The sequence below is a fragment of the Lemur catta genome, chromosome 3, assembly GCF_020740605.2.
Source record: "Lemur catta isolate mLemCat1 chromosome 3, mLemCat1.pri, whole genome shotgun sequence".
NCBI lineage: Eukaryota > Metazoa > Chordata > Mammalia > Primates > Lemuridae > Lemur > Lemur catta.
Window position 1 is genome coordinate 67717677 of NC_059130.1, and position 26239 is coordinate 67743915.

At 34.6% G+C, this 26239-nt stretch overlaps 1 protein-coding gene across 1 annotated transcript in view; it reads right to left on the bottom strand.

Annotated features, from left to right (window-relative positions):
- Positions 1-1240: 1240 nt before the first annotated feature.
- Positions 1241-26239, bottom strand: part of MSH4 (mutS homolog 4) — an 88787-nt gene continuing 63788 nt past the window's right edge. Inside the window, exons 16-20 of the mRNA XM_045547724.1 lie at positions 25622-25740; positions 23763-23891; positions 16412-16586; positions 14980-15068; positions 1241-1813 (exon numbers count right to left, since the gene is read on the bottom strand). Coding sequence (XP_045403680.1) covers positions 1622-1813; positions 14980-15068; positions 16412-16586; positions 23763-23891; positions 25622-25740 — 704 coding nt within the window. The 3' untranslated portion in view covers positions 1241-1621. The remainder of the gene's footprint in view (positions 1814-14979; positions 15069-16411; positions 16587-23762; positions 23892-25621; positions 25741-26239) is intronic.

Here is a 26239-nt window from a genome sequence, read left to right on the forward strand (position 1 = left end):
GATATTTTGCACTTATCTCCGCTTGTCTTTTTTTTTTTTTCCCCACTGCCTACTCCTCTTGTCTTTTATTGCTTCCTCCCTTTTCTTTCCTGCCATCTCAAACAATCTGCTATGTCCTTTTCCTCCTCAGTGCCTTCTTGAAATTTGCCACAATCCTAAATTTCTCAACTGCTCTTAGGAACGACCACATACAATATAGTTCATTTCAAAGGCTGTGAATTAAAATGTGGCTAATGGTCAAATACAAACACTGTGACACTCTTTTGCTAAAACATGACAATAGGGAATGTAAGTAGTCTAACAAGACATTTAATATATATTGAATGTAAAACTAAAACTACTTTACACTTACTTTTCCAAAAAAGCATGTATGTCATTTAAATTATAACTTTTTCAATATATTTGGCTACTAATATTAGAATGCTAAGGAAGGGTTTAATAAAGTCAACAAATGTTAATATTAAATGTTGTAAAATATAATATGTAATTATTTACAAAAAATATGGTGCTAACCAGTCTGTGAATAATTTGGTGGAGTCAAATTATTATGAATGCTGTAGCTTATTGAATAAATAGTTCAAATGTATACCTTGAATTCCAGATACTTGGTTGCCCAGAAAAGAAAAACTTCCCTATGTTATGACTTTGGGCAGAGACTATGTCCATAAGTCATCTACTGAGATGAAAGTGTAGAAATAAGATGTTTCCAGTTACGAACAACTGGTGGTCTTCCCTTATCTTTTGCCCATTCACAAAAACAAGAATGACCTCTGGGTAAACCCTGAAATGGTGGTGTAACCCCCATGCCTGTGGAACAAGTTCTTTAAAATACTCTCTAGTGAACCAATAACTGAGGCAAATAAACAAACCAATATTACCCTTCTCTTGCCCTTTTACTCACCCAATAAAGATAGCCAAAATTAAAATTGGAAAAAAGGAAGAAGTGAGTGAGTAGAAAATAAGACTCCTGGTTACTTGAAAAACTGAAAGCCTTGGTGATGATGCTTCCCCTCTCCCTTCTAGGAGTACTCTCTGCATTACAACATATCTATTCGTTTATTTTCACTCTTTAGAACTACATTGAATGTCAAAAAGAATATTTTAACATTTCCAGTATCATTCTAATGAACTTCAGAACCATCCAGTGCTGGAATTTGGAGGTATTAATTAAGAAATTGTTGAGTCATAGGGTATTATTACTTCAGAATAGAATGTAAAAGAAAAGCTCAAATAAGTTTCTAGACCTAAAAAGAAAGTTTTTTTTTAAGCTATTTATAATAATATTTTAAGCTATAACTTATCAGGATAAATAGACTTAAGACTTAATAATATAAATTTTAATAAATGAGAAAAAAGTTGTGCATTATACTGACTGTTTTCTAACATAAAAGCCATCCCTTTAAATAGTTCTCATTTAAGTTATAATAACAATTTTTTTCATGTAGAATATATAGATAATTGTGGGGTTAATATAATGCAATTTTTAATTAAAATATAAAATTTAACAAATATTATTTTCTTTTGCTCTCAGGAGAAAAATGAGAGCAGGTTCTCATATTAACCTGAGGAGCTTCCTTATATTAACATATATTATATCATTAGTACAAGATGTGAATTGCTACTATCTTTCGGTCTCTCCTGGAACTTGTTCAGCCCTGGGAAAATCATCTTCATACTTCTTCTTAAGATTCCTTAAATATGTTCGTAAACTGTCTGGATCCAATTGAGAGTTTCGGGCAGTTTGAACAAGCCTAGTGGCTAGCTGGTACACAGCTCTCTGTCTTTCCATCTCAGGGGTACTTTTTTGGTTTTGCTGTTATTGAAAAAAATGTGTATATATGTATATAAATTAAAATAGGAATACTTTAATTTTTATTTTAGTCATGCTTTGGCAATATTCTATTTCCTCCCATAGAAATATGGAACTCAAGAGTCAACTAATTTCTTTGGATAAGTGAGCTCCATCCATCTAGCAAAGAATATAACAGAAGAAATAAAGAAATATCATTTGGGAAAATAAAATGTCTCATGAGTATTTACTACTATTTCACAGATTGTTATATTCTTGAAAATAATTTCTCAATGAAAAAAATTATGCTAAATAGGTCAGATTTCTCAACACAATGCCAAAGAGTAATAGAGAATCCACCATGTTCTCTATTACTACAAACACTTTCTCATTTAAAGGTATGAAAAAAATAGCACTGCTCATTGCCATGAAGTAATCACACTTTTAAATGTTGTTCATGAATACCACTCTGCTATCTCCTACTTTAATCACGCAATAGACAAACTGGTGGACAGAATGGGTCATCAGAAAGAAAACTGGTTGCCCCTAAAGAGAGTACACACATGTATTTCTGGAAACTAAGAGAAAATACTGCTTGAGGAGTAAATTACATTTTAAAAATAAAAAACATAAATAGCTATTTGAAATTATGCCTTAATTCATAAACTATACTTAATGATACCCAAGAAATAATATTTAAAATGAGAATGTGCAATAAACGGTGCTGGGAAAATTAGATAGCAACATGCAGAAGAATGAAACTAGGTCCCTGTCTCTACCATATATCAAAATTAACTTCAGATAGATTAAAGACTTAAATATAAGACCTGAAACCATAAAAATATTAGAAGAAACCTAGAAAAAACTATTCTCAACATTAAATTTATGACTAAGATCCCAAAAGCAAATACAACAAAAGTAAAAATAAATAAATGGGCCTTAATTAAACTAAAAAGCTTCTGCATAGCAAATGATATAATCAGAGTGAATAGACAACCTATAGAATGGGAGAATATACTTACTTGCAAGCTATACAACTGATAAATGCCTAACATCCAGAATCTATGAGGAACTCAAACAAATCAGCAAGAGAAAAAACAATAAGCCCACTAAAAAGTGGGCAGAAGACATAAACAGAAATTTTTCAAAAGAAGATATACAAATAGCCAATGAACACATGAAAAAATGCTGACTCGTCAGGGAAATGAAAATTAAAATCATGAGATACCACCTTACTCCTTTCAGAATGACCATTATTAAAAGTCAGAAAACAATAGATGCTGGTACAGGGATGGGATGAAAAGGGAATGCTTGTACATTGTGGGAATATAAATTAGTACAACCTCTACTGGAAACAGAATGGAGATTTCTCAAAGAACTAAAAGTAAATCTACTATTTGATCTAGCAATCCCACTACTGGGTATCTACCTCAAGGAAAAGAAGTCATTTTATAAAAAAGACACTTGCACCAGTATATTTACCATAGCACAATTCACAATTGCAACGATATGGAACCAACCTAAATGTCCACCAAGTGATGAGTGAATAAAGAAATATGGCATACACATATGTGTGTGTATGTGTACATACCATGGAATACTACTCATCTATCAAAAAGAATGAAAGGCCTTTTGCAGTAACTTGGATGGAACTGGAGGCCATTATTCTAACTGAAGTAACCCAGGAACAAAAACCCAAATACTGTATGTTCTCACTTATGAATGGGAACTACACTAGAGTATGCATGGTCATACAGAGTGACTTAATGGACACTGGAGACTCAGAAGGGGGAGCATGGGAGGGGAGTATGTGATATGAAAAATTACCTATTGCATACAATGTACAGTATTCAGGTAATGGACATATTAAAAGCCTAGACTTCTCTACTATGTAATTCATCCATGTAAAAAAAACCCACTCGTATCCTTTCCCCAATTTATTTAAATAAAAAAGAAATAAATAAATAAAATGGGAATGTGGAAGGCCTTTAGATATTCAGCCCTTTACTAGTACTTCAGGGCTGGGAATATAGTTGGGAAATTCTTATTTCAATTCTTCGTGTGAGATAGACAAAGGAATTAGCATTTTCAATCTTAACTGTTTATGGAAAGTCTTCATGAGTTTCCCAGAAATACAATACCTTCAACTCTTTTTCAATAGCAAGCAATTCCAGATATTTTTCTACTTTAACTGCAGAAAAAGTGAATAAGATTCTATGAGGTAGAATAAGATTATCATATATACCCATCAACCTATTTGATACATTGATCAATTGCCAATTAGCCTATTATTTAAACAACAGTTATTCAATATCTAATATCATCTATGTTTTAGGCCTCAAAGCTTATGTTTATATACCTATGGAAAAATCTCAAAATATATACCTGACACGATAACAGAACTCAAGCTTACAGTTTTATAATAAAAAGATTATTTATAAGCAACTGATTATGATAATTATGAAAAGTCTCATAAGAAAGCATAATCATGCTCGGAGGAAGGGAAACTCACTTCCATTTCAGGTCAAGAAATTCTTAAATAGGATGAAATATTTGAAATGAATCTTGATGGATAGAAAAGCCTAGAAGGAAGAGTATTTCGTATAGAGAAAACAGCTACATCAGGCACATTAGAAAGCATGGTACACAATCAGGTCAAAATGATAAAATGACAAGTAATTCAATGTGGCAGAAATGTTGATTCTGTGAAACTGAGTGATGTCATGTAAGGTTGGTATAACAAACAAAGGAAGGTCATACAGCAGAAGCTAATAAACTTTAGAATCATATAAAGACTGACTAAAATGCAAATTTCTGAGCCAGAGTAGACCCTTAAAATGCTAGGATGGTACCCAGTATGTCAGGTACCTCAGGTGATTCTTTTTTTTTTTTTAATGAAATCAGGTGATTCTACCGTAGGTAATCCTAAAATATATTTTAAGAAATAAATACATAAGAGTTTTAACACTAGACTAATGAGGTCAACTTTTATTTGGTAAGAAACAACTGAAAGTTTCTTAGTTCTCATAAGAACTATGCATTAGGAGACAATCTGGTAAAAGTGTGTAGGATGGACAGGAAAAGAGGGAGAACTTACTGCATAGTCCTAATGAGAGGTGATTAAGAGGAAGGATCCATAGATGACTTTGGTGGGTCACTGGGAGACTTAAAAGTGAAGAGATGGAATGATTTTTCAGAAGATGGTAAGTTAACTTTGGACCTTAAACATAGAATAAGATATCAAGAGAAAATATGGGAAAAATATATAGAATCAGAGTTGAACAAAAATGACAATGAAAGCAGTGAGAAAGGATAAGATCACCAAGAGTGTAGATTAAAAAAATAAAGAAACAAGGGCAAAAATCTTAGAAACACTTATATTTAGTAAGTGGAATAAGAAAACATACTTGTGAAGAAGAGAAAGAAGGAGTAATCAGAGATGGAGGAGGATGAAAACATCCTGGAGAGAACAATTCCACAGTAGCCAGAGAGGAAAGAATTAAGAAAAGAGAGAAAAGGGTAGTGTTCAGTGCCACAGAGAGGTCATGGAAGATAAGAAGTGAACAAAAGGCCAAGAGAGTTTATGATTAGTTGGTACTTAAGAGAAAAGTTTCAGTAGAGTGATGACAAAAAGATTAGTTTGCAACTGGGAAATGGAAGAAGCAAGCATAAATTACTCTTCATAAATTTTCAGTACAAAGAGAAATAGCATAATAGCTTGAGAAGTAGAGTAAAAAGGATGAATGTCTTTGGAAATACTTAAGCATATTCATAGAAAAAAGAAAAGCCAGAGAAGAAAACATTAAAGATGCAAAAGAGCAGAAAGGAAAAGGAGAAACAATATCTTGAAGGAGGTGAAAAGAAGGTAGAAAAATTAATCTTAAAATATCTGAAAGGCAATCTATTCCTTTGGGATAAAAGGGATGAGAGACGGGTGAAAACCAGAAATACTAAAAATGGAATTTTGAAGGAGGGATGGCTCAAGGACTCATCAAGATGACCTCAAGTTTGTTAAAAAGTAGAAGAGGTAAATTATCTGTAGAAAGTCAGAGAAGTGAGGGCTCAGGAACAGTGAAAATGTTTTAAAAGAGTTACTGTAAGGAAGCCACAGAGATCAATAAAAGAAAAAAACAACAATTATAGACATCATCAAAATGGAGAGTAGAAGCAATCTGGCTCCACTTTCCCCACAGAAAACTAAAAACAAATATCCAGTGCCAAGATTATCACCAGCAATATCCCAGAATACAAATCAGAGGCTGAGATAACCCCTGGCGCCAGAGAGAAGTGAAAAATTCTGAGAAGACAATAAAGGTTAACTTTATTCTGTGATGCCTCTCCTCCAACCTGCCAGGCACCATGTACAGAAAATTTCTCCCAGTCTCGTGGTTTCTACACTGGAAAAAAGTGAAACTGAGGCAAAAAGCCAGCTTCCCCACCATCCTGGGTTCCATTGTAGGAAAACTGCTCCTGCCTTAACCCACGGGAAGCATCACAAGTACCTGAAAAGAGAAAAACCCAGCTAAAGACAAAGAGGATAGGTGGGACTACAAATCCCAGCCTGCAAAACTCTGCTCTTTATCTCAGTCAAAGGAGATGCCAAATCAGAGTGGCTGTTTAGCAGCACTATACTGTAGGAGGCATACTTCACTGGTCTTCTGGTCACAACCCCCTAACCAGACTTCCCACACAGTTGGATATCCCCTTTGGGACCTCCCACTCCACTCCGGGATAGGCAGTGCTCCAGTGTTTGCCTGAGCTGAGGCAAATCTGGGCTTAACGTGCCATCTAGTGCTGAAAATGAGGCAGTGATCTAGGATTAAGGGGAATCACAGGCAACTAACTGCAAAGAACCTCTAAGCAAATATACCCTAGTAAGACTAAAAAAGACAGTGAAGACTAAAAGAAAAAGTATTTATTCAATGATGAGGTAGAGGCATACATCCACACCTGAAACAACAGCAACCAGGAAACCACGATCTCCCGAAATGGACAAAGCAAGTCAGTGATTGACACTAATGAGCAATGTGTGAGCTCTCAAATCAAGAATTCAAAATAGCAGTTCTAAGAAAACTCAACTAACTCCAAGATAGCATAAGAAAGAAATTCAGAAATTTATCAGAGAAATTTAACAAAAACATTAAAATAATTAAAACTATCAAACAGAAATCCTGGAACTGAGAAATGAAATATATTTGTTGAACTTAAAAATGCATTAGAGGCTGGGTGAGGTGGCTCACTCCTGTAATCCTAGCACTCTGGGAGGCCGAGGTGGGTGGATTGTTTGAGCTCAGGAGTTCAAGACCAGCCTGAGCAAGAGCGAGATCCCGTCTCTACTAAAAATAGAAAGAAATTAGCTGGGCAACTAAATATATTAAAAAAAATCAGCTGGTCATGGTGGCACATGCCTGTAGTCTCAGCTACTTAGGAGGCTGAGGCAGAAGGATTGCTTAAGCCTAGGTGTTTGAGGTTGCTGTGAGCTAGGTTGATGCCATGGCACGCTAACCCAGACAACAGAGTAAGACTCTGTCTCAAAAAAAAGAAAGAAAGAAAGAGAAAGAAAAAGAAAGAAAAATGCATTAGAGGCTCTCAACAACACAATGGATGACACAGAAGAAAGAACCAGAGAGATTAAGGATAGGTTATTGGAAAATATAGTCAGAGGAGAAACAAAATAATGAAGGAATGAAGAAAGCCTGTAAGATATAGAGAATAACCTCAAAAGAGAAAACCTAAGGGTCACTGATGTTCAAGAGAGAGTTGAGAAAAGCAAGGAATAGAAAGTTTATTCTAAGAAATAATAACAGAAAACTTTCCAAACCTAGAGAAAAATATAACTATCCAGGTACAAGAGGCCACAGAATACCAAACAGATTCAACCCAAATAAGACTACCCCAAAGCATATAATAATCAAACTCTCAAAGGTCAAAAAAAACCCAGAAGATCCTAGAAGCAACAAGAAAAAAGAAGCAAAGAATATACAAAGGAGCTCCAATTCATCTGGCAACAGACTTCTCAGTGAAAACCATACAGGTCAATAGGGAGTGGGACAATATATTCAAAGTGCTGAAGAAAAAAACTGCTGAGAATACTGTACCCAGCAAAACATTCCTTCAAACATGAAGAGATAAAGTCTTTCCCAAATAAACAAAAGCTGAGGGAATTAATCACTACTAGATCCCTCTCACAGGAAATGCTAAAGGGAATTCTTCAATCTGAAAGAAAAGGGTGCTAATGTGCAAAAATAAAACATTTGAAGGTATAAAACTCACTAGTAAAAGTACACAGACAAATTAAGAATAATCAAATTATATAATTGTGGTATATAAACCACTCCTGGTTCTATTAAGTTGGTGCAAAAGTAATTGCGGTTTTGATCCATGAATTTTAAATCATTATAACTAATGATTTAATAATCAAACACATCTTTTAAAATCAAAATAGGAACCATTACAATCAACACATTTTTGCCAGTGAGAAGTTTGTTTATTCCTATAGCATAAAAATCCATGCTTTGGAGTCCAGGCACAGTGGCTCATGCCTGTAATCCTAGCACTCTGGGAGGCCGAGGCTGGAGGATTGCTCAAGGTCAGGAGTTTGAGACCAGCCTGAGCAAAAGTGAGACCTCCATCTCTACTAAAAATAGAAAGAAATTAGCTGGACAACTAAAAATATATACAGAAAAAATTAGCCAGGCATGGTGGTGCATGCCTGTAGTCCCAGCTACTTGGGAGGCTAAAGCAGAACGATTGCTTGAGCCTGGGAGTCTGAGGTTCCTGTGGGCTAGGCTGACGCCATGGCACTCTAGCCCTGGCAACAGAGCAAGACTCTGTCTAAAAAAAAAAAATCTATGCTTTGGGATTCATACAACTGTTGAAAAGCATTTTCTGTACCCTACTGGTTGTGGAAGCATTTTCCCTGCAAAAAGTTGTCGAGATGCTTGAAGAAGTTGGCAAGAGGTCAGGTGAATATGGTGGATGAGGCAACACTTCGTAGCCCAATTCGTTCAACTTTTGAAGTGTTGGTTTTATGACGTGTGGTCGGGCATTGTTGTGGAGAAGAACTGGGCCCTTTCTGTTGACCAATGCTGGCTGCAGGAATTGCAGTTTTCAGTGCATCTCATTGATTTGTTGAGCATACTTCTCAGATGTAGTGGTTTTGCCAGGATTCAGAAAGCTGTAGTGTATCAGACTGGTAGCAGACCACCAAACAGTGATCACGACCTTTTATTGGTGCAAGTTTGGCTTTGGGAAGTGCTTTTAAGTTTCTTCTTGGTCCAACCACTGAGCTGGTTGTCATAGAAAAACCACTTTTCATGGCACATCACAATCCAACCAAGAAATGGTTCATTGTTGTGTACAATAAAAGAAGATGACATTTTAAAACTATTATTATTTTTTTTTTATTTTTGGGCAGCTCATGAGGCACCCACTTATCGAGCTTTTTCACTTTTCCAATTTGCTTCAAATGTCAAATGACCCATACTAGAATGGTCAATGTTGAGTTCTTTGGCAACTTCTCTTGTAGTTGTAAGAGGATCAGCTTTGATGATTGCTGTCAATTGGTCATTGTCAACCTCTGATGGCTGGCCACTGCACTCCTCATCTTCAAGGCTCTCGTCTCCTTTGCAAAATTTCTTGAAGCACCACTGCACTGTACATTCATTAGCAGTTCCAGGGCCAAATGCATTTTCGATGTTGTGAGTTGTCTCTGCTGTTTTATTACACATTTTGAACTCAAATAAGAAAATAGCTCAAATGTCATCACTTCCGTAGTCTAAAATAAATATAAAATAAACAGCAAGTAATAAGTCATTGGCAAAAAAACATAAAGTAAGAAATGCACGTTAAAATGATGTATAACATAACCACATTTAAGAATGTATTCCAATTATCAAACAGCAAATTTCAACAATGCTGAAACCACAATTATTTTTGCACCAACCTAATAATATGAAGATTAAAAGACAAATTTATCAAAAATAATAATAACCATGGGTTAAAAGAAAGAAAATATAAAAAGATGCAAATTAAGACCAAAAAAGCAAAAAAGTGGGGGAGGGAGAAGGAGTTAAAGTGTAGTTTTTTTTAGTTTTTCTGTTGTTTGTTTCTTCTCTTTAATCAAAGTTAAGTTGTCATCTGTTTAAAATAACTTGTTATAGCTATAAGATGTTTTTTGTAAGTCTCATGGTAACTATAAAGCAAAAACCTCTAACAGATACACTAAAAATAAAAAGCAATGAATTGAAACATACTACCAGAGAAAATCACTTAACCACAAAGGAAGACAGTCAGAAAGGATGAGATAACTTATAAAGCAACTAAAAACAAGAACCAAAATGGAAGCAGTAAGTCATTATCTATCAGTAATAACACTCAATGTAAATGGACTAACTTCTCTAACTAAAAGACAGAGTGCTGAATAGATTTTTTAAAAAAAATCAACTATATGCTACTTACAAAAAACTCACTTCCCTTATAAAGATACACTTAGAATGAAAGTGAAGGGATGGAAAAAGATATTCCAGGCAAATTAAAACCAAAAAAGAGCAGAAGTAGCTATACTTATATCAGACAAAATAGAACTTAAGTTAAAACTGTAAAAAGAAACAAAGAAGGTCACTATATAGTGAGAAACGGGTCAATTCACCAAGAGGATATAACAATTATAAATAAATATGCACCCACCATTGTAGCATCAAAATATATAAAGCCAACAGTTATAGATCTAAAGAGAAAGATAGATTACAATATAATAATAGTAGGGGTCTTCAACACCCCACTCTCAGTAATGGACAGATCATCCAGACAGGAAAACAATAAATAAACACTGGAGTCAAACTACACTCTAGACCAAATGGATATAAGCGACATTTACAGAACATTTCATTCAACTGCTGCAGAATATGCATTCTTCTCATCAGCACATGGAATATTCTCCAGGATAGACCATACGTTAGACCACAAAAGAAGTCTTAATAAATTCAAAAAAGTCAAAATCATACTTATTTTCTTCTGACCACAATGAAATAAAACTAGAAATTAATAATGAGAAGAACTTTGGAAAATATATACACATATGAAAATTAAAAAACATGCTCCTGAATGATCAATGGGTCATGAAGAAATTAAGAAGAAAATTTAAAGATTTCTTAAAATAAATGAAAATTGATATACAATATACCAAAATCTATGAGATACAGAAAAAGAAGTACTAAGAAGGATGTTTATAGTGATAAACATCTACATCAAAAGAGTGGAATGGGGATGGAGGGGGGGCAAGGGCAATATATGTAACCTAAACTTTTGTACACCCGTAATATGCTGAAATAAAAAAAGAAAAAAAAATAGTGGAATGATTTAAAAAAAACAATCTAATGATGCACCTCCTGGGGCTAGTAAAGCAAGAACAAGACAAACCCAAAATTGGTAGAAGAAAAGAAATATTATGATAAAGATCACAGCAGAAATAAATGAAATTGAGACAAAAATACAAATGATGAACAAAATAAATAGTTTTTTTAAAAGATAAATAAAATTGTCAAACTTTTAGCTAGACTAAGAAAAAAAGATCGAAAAAAATAACATCAGAAACAAAAAAGGAGACATAAATGATACCACAGAAATACAAAGGATCATTAGATACCATTATAAATAACAATATGCCAAAAAAATTGGAAATCCTAGAACAAATGGATAATTCCTGGACACATACAACCTACCAAGATTGAACCATTAAGAAATAGAAAACTTGAAGATAACAATAACGAGTAACAAGATGGAAGCAGTAATAAAAAGTCTCCCATCAAGGAAAAGCCAAGTACCTGGTGACTTCACTGCTAAATTCTACCAAACATTTAAAGAACTATTACCAATTCTACTCAAACTATTCCAAAAACTTGAAGAGGAGCGAATACTTTCAAACTCACTGTATGAGGCCAGCATTACCCTGATACCAAAACCAGACAAAAGACTCAACAAAAAAATGAAAACTACAGGCCACTATCCCTGATGAACATAGATATAAAAATCCTCAACAAAATACTAACAAACTGAGTACAGTAACACATTTAAAAGGTCATACACCATGATTAAGTGGGATTCATCCCAGGGATGCAAGGATGATTTAACATACACAAATCAATAAACATGATATATCACATTAACAGAATCAAGGACATAAATCATATGATTTCAATAGATGCTGAAAAAGTATCTGTCAAAATTTGAAATCTCTTCATAAAAGTAATTCTCAACAAACTGGGTATAAAAGGAACATTCCTCAAAATGATAACGGCTATCTATGACAAACCCACAGCTAGCATCATAGTGAATGGGGAAAAATGGAAAGCCTTTCCTCTAAAATCTGAAGAAAACAAGGATACCCACTTTCACCAGTTTAATTCAACATGGTACTGGAAGTCCTAGCCAGAGCAATTAGGCAAGAGAAAGAAACAAAGGGCATCCAAGTTGGAAAGGAAGAAGTCAAATTATTGTTTTTTAGATTATATCTAAAAAACCTAAATAATCCACCAAAAAACTGTTAAAGCTGGTAAATAAGTATGGTAAAGTTTCAGCATATCAAATCAACATACAAAAATCAGTAACATTTATATACATCAACAGTGAAGAAACTAAAAAAAAAAGTCTAGAAAGCAATCTCATTTATAATAACTACAAAAAATATAAAATGCCTAGGAATAAATTTAACCAAAGAAGTATAAGACCTCTATAAGGAAAACTATAAAACATGAATGAAAGAAATTGAAGAGGACACAAAAAAGATATCCCTTCTTAATGGATTAGAAAAATAAATACTGCTAAAATGTCAACACTACCCAAAGTGATCTACAGATTCCATGCAAGCCCTATTAAAATACCAATGACATTTTTCACAGAAATAGAAAAAAAAAACCCTAAAACTCATATGGAACCACAAAAGACCTCAAATAGTCAAAGCAATCCTGAGCAAAAAGAATAAAGCTGGAGGCACCATACTACCTGACTTAAAAATATACTATAAAGCCATAGTAACCAAAACAGCATAAAAACAGACACACAGACCAATGGGACAGAATAGAGAATCCAGAAAGAAACCCACACATTTACTCATTTTTCAACAAAAGTGCCAAGAACATAACCTGGGGAAAGGACAGTCTTTTCAATAAATGGTGCTGGGAAAACTGGATAATCATATGCCAGAAGAATGAAGCTAGGTCCTAGCTCTCACCATATACAAAAATAAAATCAAAATAGATTAAAGATTTAAATGTAAGACCTGAAACTATGAAACTGGGTAGTCATTCTGGGTAAAACCTCAAAAGCACAGGCAACAAAAGCAAAAAGAAACAAATTGGTTACACCAAGCTAAAAAGCTTCTGCACAGCAACCTATCAAGAGAATGAAGAGACAACCTATAGAATCGAAGAAAATATTTGCAAACTATCCACACAACAAGGGATTATAACCAGAATATATAAGGAATGAAACAACTCAATAGCAAAAAAAAAAAAAACCAATTAAAAAATGGGCAAAGATCTGAATAGATATTTCTCAAAAGAAGACATGCAAATGGCCAACAGGTATATGAAAAAATGCTCCACATCTCTAATCATCATGAAAATGCAAATCAAACCTCAGTGAGATATCATCTCACCCCAGTTAAAATGGCTTTCATTAAAAAGACAAAAACAAAACAATACAAACAAACAAACAAACATGCTAGTGAGGATGTGGAGAAAGGGGAAGGCAAATTAGTACAGCCACTACGGAAAACAGTAAGGAGGTTCCTCAAAAACTAAAAATAGAACTACCATATGATCCAAAATAAAGGAAATCAGTATATTTAAGATATATCTGCACTCCCATGTTTATTGCAGCACTATTAACAATAGCCAAGATATGGAATCAAACTAAATGTCCGTCAATGGATGAATAAAAAAAATGTGGTACATATACACAATGGAATATTATTCAGCCAAAAAAGGAATAAAATCCTGTCATTTGCAGCAACATGGATGGAACTAGTTGTCAGTTGATGGATATCCCAATTATCCTGATTTGATCATTACACTTTGTATGCAAAATCAAAATATCATGCATACCCCCAAAATACAGACAACTCTCATACATTAATTTAAAAAAGAAAAAACTCACCAATTACCCAGTAAAATATTCAACTAAAGTTAAATATATGAATTTGCGGTAGATAAAATTAGCTTTGAATATTTTTTAAACATGATTAGAAAAGCCAATGGCTAGAAGGCTAGTGGAGAGGTGGCCCATAGTTGGAATCTGGCAACATGAAATCTGAAGAATTGGGTAATGATAGGTTCTTCAGAACTAGAGCACTGTCAAGATTTCTGATGAAGGGATTCATGTGGATAATTAGGCAAGTGAAGTCACAGAGACACTCCAGGAACTCAAAGGAAGAAGAAATATAATATAAATGGAAGGCAGGTTAAGAAAAAATGAAATGTAGAAAACTGTTACGAAGCCAATATCACACTGCACCTACGTCAGTTCACTGAAAACATTAATTTTTTAAAACACTATAAAACAACCTGATTTTTTAAAAACTTTCAAATTTTGTATCAACAGATATGAACCTACTGCTTCCTAGCAAATCACTTAATTTCTGTGAAGCAGTAAAATGAGAGTAAAATTTTTTACAATTTTTTATCTTTTACTAGAAAGACAACTTGTTTATGAAGAGTTATAAGTCTTACAATTAATAATGGATGGAAGAGGTTTGAAAACTATAAAAAAAGGTATATAAATGTTGTATATAGTTATTTTTCTTTTTAATGTTCACTTTAAATAGATATATATTCTCATCATAAAGTTAGTATAGCAATAGTTATTGTAGGAAGTTAACTGTTTAACTTTTTTCTCCTATCTTATTAGCTGATTTGCTGGGAAAGGTTATAACAGGCCAAACCAAAAATGTTTTAAGAAGTAACATGGATTTTCTTTGCTTAGAAATTGTTTTTTATTTTAAATATTTTAATTATTAATATTAATTATTATATATTTATATCAAAGGCCATAATGAAAATGTACACTAAAAGTATTTGCTTTAATTTGAAAAACAAATAATAAAAAATTTTTTTTTCTATATATTAATGTATTTTTTCCTTGGCCCATTATAACTCAGAACAAATAATTCTTATTGCTTAAACGTTTCTTACTAGAATTTGTCTGGTAATTTTAGTTGTGATTTCTTTGGCATCCAAGACAATTGATGGTGGAAGTGATGACACCTCTGCAGCTTTTAATCCTAAAATTATCAAAATAAAATGGAATTCACTATTATTATTGCTGGTATTTTTAAGTTTGTTTTAACTAGTATTAATTTTTTCTTCACAGAGAAGCTTCCCTTCTATAGGCATATAGAACTCAATTCTCAAAATTACGTTTTCCAAAGTTCTAGATGACAACTGACCAATTATTAGATTTAATTAACTCTCCAAAATATATAAGGCAAATTAGAATATCAATTACTTCTCAACATACCTCTGAGATAGAAGGAGGAAAAAAGAGATAATTAGAAAGTAATAGCATTGAAATTCCAATTAGAAATACAGTTGGTTAATAGGTCAAAGGATACACGAGTTTTTCAGAGGAGAACATCTAGTTACAGAGGTAACTCTACAGCTGAACGTTCATCTACCTAGCATATCAATGAGACAGGAATTTCTCAGAAGGTGTAATGGTAGGTGACTACTCCTTATGCAAATTCAAAGTATTCACTATTATCCTCATGTTTTCAGAGCTTAATTTTATTGTATAAATGCCATATAGGCTTTCTACTATGTGCCAAGAGTTTACTGTATTTATTTCTTCAGAAGCACTATCAACATTTATTGAGAAGTTACTAATTGCTAGGCACTATTCTAGGCAGTTCACATTTGATAATTCATTGAATCTTTACAACTCTACATATATGGAAAATTATCCCCATTTCATAGAAAATGAAATTGAGGCTTATAAAGATTAAAAATCTGATACAAATAAGTTATCCAGTTGATTTCTCTTTTCAAATAGCAAGCAAAGATATTTTTCTTTCCCTGAAAGGGTCATATATATCCTTAGCTAAAATAATTTTTTGAATTTTTATGTACAGATCAATTGAAAATTCTTTGAATCTGTAAAATTTAATGATTTACACAGAATGTATCTAATCAAGTTTCAGAACATCATATGGTTTGGTAATATGTTAACTTTTAAGATTTTAGATTTAATTATTAAGTACACTGAACCTGAGAAAACAGAGGAAGAACTCTGCTACTGAAAGAGTACGTAGGAAATATATAATTTTCAATTCATTGTATAACATACAAATATAAACTAAATTACATTTTTCTAAAGATAGAAACTAATATTTCTAGGGCCTTCATGTGTCATATTTCTACATAGTTACTGGTTCATATAAGTTTAAAAGTAAGAATAATATATATGTAAGTTTGACATAGGAAATACAGTCTAAGATAATATAAGCACTCAAAAGAACGAGAGGGAAAGTTATTTTGATTGATAGCCAAGTAAAGGGGAAATAAAAGTTTGTCTTAGGAGATAATATGTAGTGTTTCAATGTATAGGTATAATTTCTACACAAAATACCATAATTTTTTTCTTCTGTGAGTCCCTTAGAAAGTTTGTAGGTATACAAAATTGCTTCCTTATTTCTTGAGGTATTCTTTACATGCTGAACTTCAAAATGCATGTTTTCTACATTAGGATACAGGACATCTATATGGCACAGTTCCAGAAAATGTGTAGCAAACAGTGTAAATGCCTAGAATATATAATAGACAATGAATATTAGTATTTTTTAAATTAACTAGAAAATTCTATTTTAACTATGTAAACATAAGATTTTAGTTTAATTTTCTAAGTAGCTTGGCAGGGGTGTAAGAATGAAATTAGTAACTTGGAGGTTAACATGATCAATCTATTTCAAAATGTTCTGAAAATGTATATTCAATGAAGGAAGCATGTTTATTATGTTTGCACATATATAGAGGTATGCTACATTATGAGAAAGAGAATAAAACCAAAAATAAAATCTTAAGAAATATATCTGAGGATACTGAAAAGACAAACTATACCAGAAACAAAGATATTTTAACTGAGATAATAATTTATTGGGAAGGTAACCCACACACCAAAAAAGTCATAATATTTCCCTCAACTTTTAAAAAACTGTACTTTAAAAGTAGCTTCCCCCCTTGTAAGTAGTTTTTGGACAGTGAAATCAATGGATTGTCTTAGGAATTTGAAATTGTAAAAGTTTCTAGTTTTTAGATTTATATTGTGTTTGGGCTAGGTACTTGTAGAGGAAAAAAGAAAGAAGGTGGATAGCAAGAGAAGAAATAGTTTTGTATATGATTAAAAAATGAAAATTCTTAACTACATACTCAGGAAATCAAAAGGGGTATAAAGCAAACCAAATTTATAAAGCTATGGGAAAATATTTAGAACCTAGTAAATTATGTAGAAGCTAGAGATCATGTTGAATAACAATAAAGTCCTTAAAAATTATGTAACAAACCAATCTATTATAGTAACTTTGTAAACTCTATTTCAGGTTAATTCAGTTTAGCAAATAATTATTCAGGTCCTATATGTTTCAAGGATTGTGCTAGGTACTAAGGCGACTAGGTTAGAAAAATAATAAATAACTTTAAGCTCCCTAAAAGTAAGTAGCAATATCATATTTTTACTAAATTATTTATATTAGAAAAGAATATTCAAAAGTAATATGAAAATCACTATTCTTAACTATTACAGAATGCTTAAAAAAGATACTGTATTAGGGTTCTCCAGAAAAACAGACCAACAGGATGTGTATGTGTGTGTGTTTGTATAAAGAGACTTATTATAAGAAATTGGCTCATGCAATTACAGAGGCTGACAAGATGGAAGATCTACAGTAGGCAAGCTAGAGACCCAGGAGAGCCAATGGTATGATTCCAGTCCAAATACTGGCAGGCTCCAAACCCAGAAAGAGCTGATGTTTCAGTTTGAATCCCAATGCAAGAAAGAACGAGTCTTCCAGATGGAAGGCAGTCAGTCAGGAGGAGTTCCCTTTTACTCTTAGGGGGGTCAGCCATTTTTTCCATTCAGGGTTTCAATTTATTGAATGAGACCTACCCACACTAGGGAGGGCAACATGCTATACTCAGTCTACCAATTCTACTGTTAATCTCATCCAGAAACCACCTCAGTCAATGTTATTGCATGTGGAAACAACTAATGAAATGCCTTCATAGTCTGCTATTTAATTTGATTAAATCAAAGCTAACTGACTAATTTTACATTATTTATATTTCTTGATTTCCTTCTTTCCTTGTCTATATCATGGCTATCATATTAATTATTCCATTTTTATAAGAAATGAAGTAACAAGAATATAAATGCTTACTACCTAAATTGTTTAAAAAGCTATTTGTGGGTCCCTGTAAAATCCAGTCATGATAAATACATAAAGAATACATGAAAAATGACTCAAAATTAATACAGTTAAAATAAAAGTGAAAGGCTGGGTGCAGTGGCTCACGCCTGTAATCCTAGCACTCTGGGAGGCCGAGGCGGGTGGAGTGCTCGAGGTCAGGAGTTCAAGACCAGCCTCAGCAAGAGTGAGACCCCCGTCTCTACTAAAAATAGAAAGAAATGATCTGGTCAACTAAAATATATATATAGAAAAAATTAGCCAGGCATGGTGGCGCATGCCTGTAGTCCCAGCTACTCAGGAGGCTGAGGCAGTAGGATCGCTTAAGCCCAGGAGTTTGAGGTTGCTGTGAGCTAGGCTGACGTCACGGCACTCACTCTAGCCCGGGCAACACAGCAAGACTCTGTCTCAAAAAAAAAAAAAAAAAAAAAAAGTGAAGAAAAACAGAAAAAGAACAGCAAAATGAGGCAGCTGGTGTGCCTCTCTTCAGAGAGCAATCAGGATAGCCATCAAATACCCATATGTTGAATATATCATCAGAGAAAGAAGCTTGAAGATAACAGATAGGCGACAGGGAGACACTGAGGGTGAAGAAAGAGGCCAAACTGTCTGCTTGGGACCACCAAAAGCCTTGAGCAGCCCCCAGACTCAGACCCAGGGAAGGGGTAAGCCAGAGACCTTTGGGGCTATACATTTCCACCTCAGGCCTTTACAGTTTTAGTGACAAAGAGTTCCTTGACCCCAGCAGGCCTCCAGAGTGGTACGGGAGCTGCCAGAAGCTGCTCCTCTTCAGGACATCACGCAGAGGAACTGCTTGAGCTCGTGTGGAGCTCCACAGGCTTCCAAACCCTGGGCACCTGGGCACAAAGCTAGCTGGGGAGCTCTTCCCTCAGTGCTCTCAGCTCCACCTGAGGCTGCACCTGACCCACTGCCAGGGTGAGGAGAAAGATGGGAACCTGGGTGATCTCCTATGCCCCCAAATCAACTTACACTTACACAACTGTGGGCCACTGCAGGACCAAGGGGTCTTCAGATCCAGAGCTGCCTGCCTGGCTGCTCCCACAGAGAGGTATATAGCCACCCTGTGGCTGGACTGCAACTGAATGGCAGTTGGCTTGCTTGAATATTCCATGGGCCCCAGCTGGCCTCTCCCTGTCTCGGTCAGTGCTTGAATTCAGGGGGCCTGAGGACAGGTCTGTAGGCCTGATACCTTACTCCTAAGACTCCATCATGTCGTTCAGGGGCATGGAGGGGAGATTTGTGAGCTGATTTCAAGTGGTGAGGGTGCCCTGTGGGTAGAACTGAGAGGAGCTTGTGGTTTGGATCTGTGCTGTGGAACACAGGTAGGCCACAGCTCCCCCAACAGGAATGGCTGGGGAAGCCATGCTTTCTGTCCTCAGTGAAGAGGCTTGCAACCTGCAACAGCTTTGCTACTTGAGTGTGGTTGCCCTTTGATTAGCTGGGTAAGTTTGGCCCGATGTTGGTGGTGTAACTGGCTTCATAAACAAGAAAACATTTTTTATAGTTTTTTTCTTTGTAGTTCTCTTATGTTTTAAGTTCCCAGGCCAGTAAGATTTGCTGACCAGAACTTTGTAACTTTCTGTTGCACTGATGCATTCCCTTTTGAGTTTCTTTCCCAGAAACAGTGGAGCATCCTTGTGCCCACAAGATAACTACAAAACCTTACACCACCTGTTTGTCTAGAAGAGACAAGATAAGCAATACCCCACTACAGAGTGTACCCAAGGACACATTAAGCCTGCACACAAGCTGAAAGAATGACCAATATTAACCCCTAGCTCATTATAATCCTAAATTCCCCACCCTGGGAGGGACTTATCTGCCATTTTTGATCATGGCATGTATGTACTAGCATGATTATTCACCATACTTGCGCATCCTGCATTCCACTCCAAACACATAATGATGCTCACTCCCCTCATGCATTATTCATTTCACCTCCAGAAAACCCCCTGAGCCTGTTGATCAGGGAGGTGGATTTGAGGTAGTTCATACCTCCTTCCCAGTTGACATGTCCACTGTAATAAATCCTTTCTTCCTTGACAATCTTTATTGTCTCAGTAATTGCCTTTCTGTGCAGTGAGCAACAGTGAATCATCTTGGGAGATTAGTAACAGTGGTCAGATACAGAAGGGAGATTCACTAGGTAATGTGAGTGGGAGCTGAGTGACCCTACTCCTGCCCACTGGACTGTGGATCCTGGACTGCCCCTCCCCAATGTGCAGGTTCTTTGGCTGGTGGGGGTGCCTCTGCTTCTCCCCAGAGGATTCCCCCAGTGGCTGGGAGCTGACCTCCAACCCCTGAGATGGCACATGTGCCCACCTTTGGGGAGCCTCCCCTGTCCAATCCAGAACTGCCCAGCTTCACCCCCTTTCATACGCCTTGGCAGTGGTTCAGCACAAGAAGAAACCCCTGAGAGTTCCAGGGCCTTGTCCATCACCTGAGACATCTCAGTGCTTCTCATGATTGATTAGGGCCAGGCATGGGTCCCATAAACCCACCACCATAGCTGTCTTTCTCCTGTAAGGGCCACCTACTGGTAGGGAGGTCAATTTGTATAGCCTATTACATCATTTGCTGATTCAATTGTACAGGGCTTGATGGATTTTTACCTGCAAGCATGGCCTGGAGACTAAATTCGATGTCCCAATATAATTCATACTGTTAGAAGTGCACAAGGCTGGGGAAAGAGATAAGATTCCAGAGACTTCTATCCCCATTTCTCAACAGGAGGCAGGAAACCTGCCCACATGCATAGTACACCACCATTACAGCCCACAAATAACTAGCATTTGAGAAAACCACCACACTAAAACTATCTATAATCAAAAAATTCTTTCATAGCCTAGGCCTCCTGAAAGCACCCACAAGCAAAGCCAAAGGTCCTTACCCAACACATGCTACAGTCACACCCTTAAGAGGGGGGGGAATGTCCCATCTAAACAAAAGAAAATTCAAAAACAAGAAGTGACAGTTTCTGGATAAGAAGGAATCTGTAAGAACTCTGGCACTATGAAAAAACAGGGTGTAACAACCCCCCAAAGGATCACATCTGCTCTCTAACAATGGATCCCAACCAAAATGAAAATACTGAAATGACAGATAAAGAATTCAAATTATGGGTTGTAAGGAAGCTCAATGCCATCTAAGAGAAATAGAAAACCAACTCAAAGAAACCAGAAAAACAATTCAGGATATGAATGAAAAATTTACTGAAGAGATAGATATATTAAAAAAAAATAGAACTTCTGGAAAGGAAAAATTCATTTAGGGAAATAGAAAACATGATGGAAAGTTTTAACAATAGACTAGACCAAGCAAAAGAAAGAATTTCAGAGCTTGAAGACAAGGCTTTTGAATTAACCCAATAAGTCAAAAATAAAAAGAATCAAAAGAAATGATGAAAGGCTTTGAGAAATATGGGATTACTTAAAACACTCAACTATTAGAATCATAGGTATCCCCGAGGGGAAGAAAAAGCAAAAAGCTTGGAAAACCTATTTGAGCAAATAATGGAGGAAAACTTCCCTGGTCTTGCTAGAAATTTAGACATTTAGATACAAGAAGCTCAATGGACTCCTGAGAGATTCATTGCAAAAAGGACATCACTAAGGCATACATGCATATGTTGAATCATACTTTTATCTCAGGGATGAATCTTACTTAATTATGGTATATTTTAACATGGTTCTATATTCAGTTTGGTAGTATTTTGTTGAGGATTTTTATATCTAATAATATGTTTATCAGGGATAATGGCCTGTAGTTTTCGTTTTTGTTGTTGTATCCTTGTCTGGTTTTGGTATCAGGGTAATTCTGGCCTCATAGAGTGAGTTTGGAAGCATTCCCTCCCCTTCAAGTTTTTGGAATAATTTGAGTAGAATTGGCATTAGTATGCAAATCAATAAATGTGATATATCGCATTAACAGAATGAAGAACAAGAATCATATGATCATTTCAATAGTTGTTGAAAAAGCATTTGTCAAAATTCAAAATCTCTTCATAATAAAAACTCTCAACAAACTGGTTAGAGAATTAACATACCTCAAAACAATAAAGGCCATATATGACAAACCCACAGCTAACATCATACTGAATGGGGAAAAATGGGAAGTCTTTCTTCTAAAATCTGAACAAAACAAGGATACCCACTTCACCAGTTTTATTCGACGTAATACTGGAAGGCCTAGCCAGAACAATTAGGCGAAAGAAGGAAAAAAGGGACATCCAAATTGGAAAGGAAGAAGTCAGATTTTCAGATGATATAATATTATACTTCATGACTGAGATCCCAAAAGCAAATATAACAAAAAAATCAAAATAAATGGGACTTAATCAAACTAAAAAGTTCCTGCATAGCAAAAGTAATAATCAACTGAGTAAATAAGCAACCTACAGAATGGGAGAAAATATTTGCAAACTATACATCTGACAAAGGACTAATATCCAGAATCTACAAAGAACTCAAATAAATAAGCAAGACAAAAACATATAACCCCATTAAAACATGGGCAAAAGACATGAACAGACATTTTTCAAAAGAAGATAGACAAATGGCCAGCAAACATATGAAAAAAATGCTCAAAATCACAAATCATCAGGGAAGTAAAAATTAAAACCACAATGAGATACCACCTTACTCCTATCATAATGACCATTATTAAAAAGTCAAAAAACAGTAGATGTGGGAATGGATGTGGTGAAAAGGGAATGCTTATACACTATTGGTGGGAATGTAAATTAGTACTGCCTATACGGAAAATGGTATGGAGATTCCTCGAAGAACTAATTGTATGATCTACCATTTGGTCCTGCAATCCCACTACTGGGCATCTACCCAAAGGAAAAGAAGTCATTGTATCAAAAAGACACCTGCACTCATATGTTTATTGCAGCACAACTCACAATTGCAAAGATATAAAATCAACCTAGGTATCCATCAACTTATGAGTGGATAAAGAAAATGTGGTGTGTGTGTGTGTGTGTATGTGTGTGTGTGTGTGCGTGTGTGTATAAAAGAAGGAAATATGTCTTTTACAGCAATTTACATGCTCTTACTTATGAGTAGTAGTAAACTATGGGTATGCATGGTCATACACAGTGTCACAATGTACACTGGAGATTCAGAAGGAGGAAAGTGGGAGGGATTAAAGGATGAAAAATTACCTACCAGGTACAATGTATACTGTTCAGGTGACAGGTACACTAAAAGCCAAGAGTTCACCACTACACAATTCATCTGTGTAACAAAAAACCATTTGTACCCAATAATCTATTAAAATAAAAAATAAAAATAAACTAAGCCACAGTTAAATGAATATATCCTTGCTAAATCAGCAGAAACATATTTGGTAATAGAACACTAAAATTCTGTTCTTTCTCAATGTATATTCCTGGGAATTAAAGCCCCCAAATCTGTGGTCAGATAAGACTGGAAAAGATGAAACTCTTTTGGAGACTCATAATAAATATTATTAAAACCTCTGGGAAAAAAATACCTTTAAGCTCAGTAGATATTCACAAACAGCATAACAAATGCCAATACCTTCTTCTGTATTAGTACCTCTGCCAAGTTCATCAATTAATATGAGTGATTTGTCATTAGCATTATGTAGAATATATGCTATCTGAAAAATAAAATGTTAATATTATTCATTGTAACCAAACAGTCGTCACTATCAAAGAAAAAAATAAGGAGAAATCCAGTCTCTTTATTAGTTCATCTTAAATGTATTTTCATAGAGAAATCCTGCTGAGCAGAAAATAGTGCATTGCTTTTCTTTTCTAAAAATCTTATGACTAATAATTCCAATAAAATAGCTGACTTGTATATAATATACACATGCATATGTGTATGAGACAACACAAAATAAATACCCATTATCTAAAATACTGATGTTTTAGATACAGTAAAACAAAACAATGAATTAAATGTTTAAATAAAGCACAAAGATGGTCATTTTCTTCTCCACAAATAACTAATAAATTGCAGTCATAAAATACGCAAAACCGTCTCTCAGTTTTACTTTAATATCTCTTTATATTCAGTAAAGATGGAAAGAATAATTTAGGAAAAACCACCTAAGTCTCGATTCTTGGTTTAACAAATACATTTAAATCCATGACCAAGACAAATTGACAGAAATGCTCCTTCCTCAGTGAGGATTATTAACCTCTTCCTCAAAAAATAGAATTCCACCTTTATTATATTATGACACAACAGTAACTTTTGTAGACATTTTACCTTTCTATGAAATTAAGGTTCTTGAGGGTTAGAACCATTTAAAAACATATTTCAAGTACCTATCAATAGTATATTGCTATATTCTTGGCCGGGCCTGGTGGTTCATGCCTGTAATCCTAGCACTCTGGGAGGCCAAGGCTGGAGGATTGCTCAAGGTCAGGAGTTTGAGACCAGCCTGAGCAAGAGCAAGACCCCATCTCTACTAAAAAATAGAAAGAAATTAGCCAGACAATTAAAAATATATAGAAAAAATTAGCTGGGCATGGTGGCTCATGCATGTAGTCTCAGCTACTTGGGAGGCTGAGGCAAAAGGACTTCTTGAGCTCAAGAGATTGAGGTTGCTGTGAGCTAGGCTGACACCACATCACTCTAGCCCAGGCAACAGAGCAAGACTCTGTCTCAAAAAAAAAAAAAAAAAAGAAAGAAACTCGAGGTCAGGAGTTTGAGAATAGTATGTTGCTATATTCTCCTATAGATATTCAATACATAATAAATAATTATGTAAATTATGGCATAAATGATAACTTTATTCAATTCCTATTTACTTGCAGAAAATTATCCAACTGTATAGTGATCCAATAATTCCTGCCTAATACAGATATCCCAAGATCCCAAGAGCTATACTTAATTCCTTTAGCCGTCAAGGCTACTTGACGTTTTCTCAGATGAGAAATAGGTGATGATACACACTCTGGTACAGAAAGTATAAATTCTATAAGGACAAAGAAGATGATAATCTTTTTAAAGCCTTCTAATAGTGATCTTTTATTTTACAATCAAGCATCTGGGGAACAATAAATACTACATAAAATAGTACTGACCCAGTGATCATTTTCCGAAAAGTCTTTTATATATTCCATATAAAAACATTTAAGCACACTTTTATCACTCAATAACACTAATTTTTTTTCTTTTAAAACTGTATTTTTCAATAAAACATTCACTTCCTTTTCCACATAAAACAGAAATTAGGAAGCTGTCTTTGACTGCCCTCTGGCTCTTAGAAAGAAGTATAAGCACATTTGTATGCTTTAGTGTAAGGATACTTTCTCACATGATAACTAGCCATTAGTGGAAGAAATTCTTTTTAACATAACATTTTTGTTTGGGTACCTCTTTCATTTCCTTCATAAATGTTGATGAATTTGTTTCAATATCATCATCAGTACTGATTCTTGTAAAAATCTGTTTAGCAATTCTAAAGGAAGAATATTCTGCTGGAACATATGATCCTGTAAAATATAAGGTCAAGGTAAATTGAAATGCTTTTATAAAATATAAGTACTAATAACAATTTGTACTTCTCAGATTATTTACTAGGATCATATGCTGGAAAGAGCACTGGATATGGAGTTAGAAGACATGCCCTGAGCTCTATCACTTACTGTATTACCTTGTATAGTACTTAAACTCTGTCTCCCCTTTCTCATATATAAAATGGAAATAGTTGCCTTATGTACTGTATAAAGTTATTTGGAAGTTGACAGTATATGTTCAAGTCCATTAGAAAAATATTATAAACTTGATTTAAAAAATCTAAATAATTTAGTTAAATGATAAAAGAATATTCAATGTATGAAAATTTGAAGAAAATGCTTATAAAGCTTATGAAATATGAAAAAAAATTAAAGGAAATGCTTATAAAACTCAAGTTGATAAAATAATTATAGAAAGATATTAGGAAATATCTATGTTATTACAAGTATGCAGAAATATTAAGAAGCAGGATGA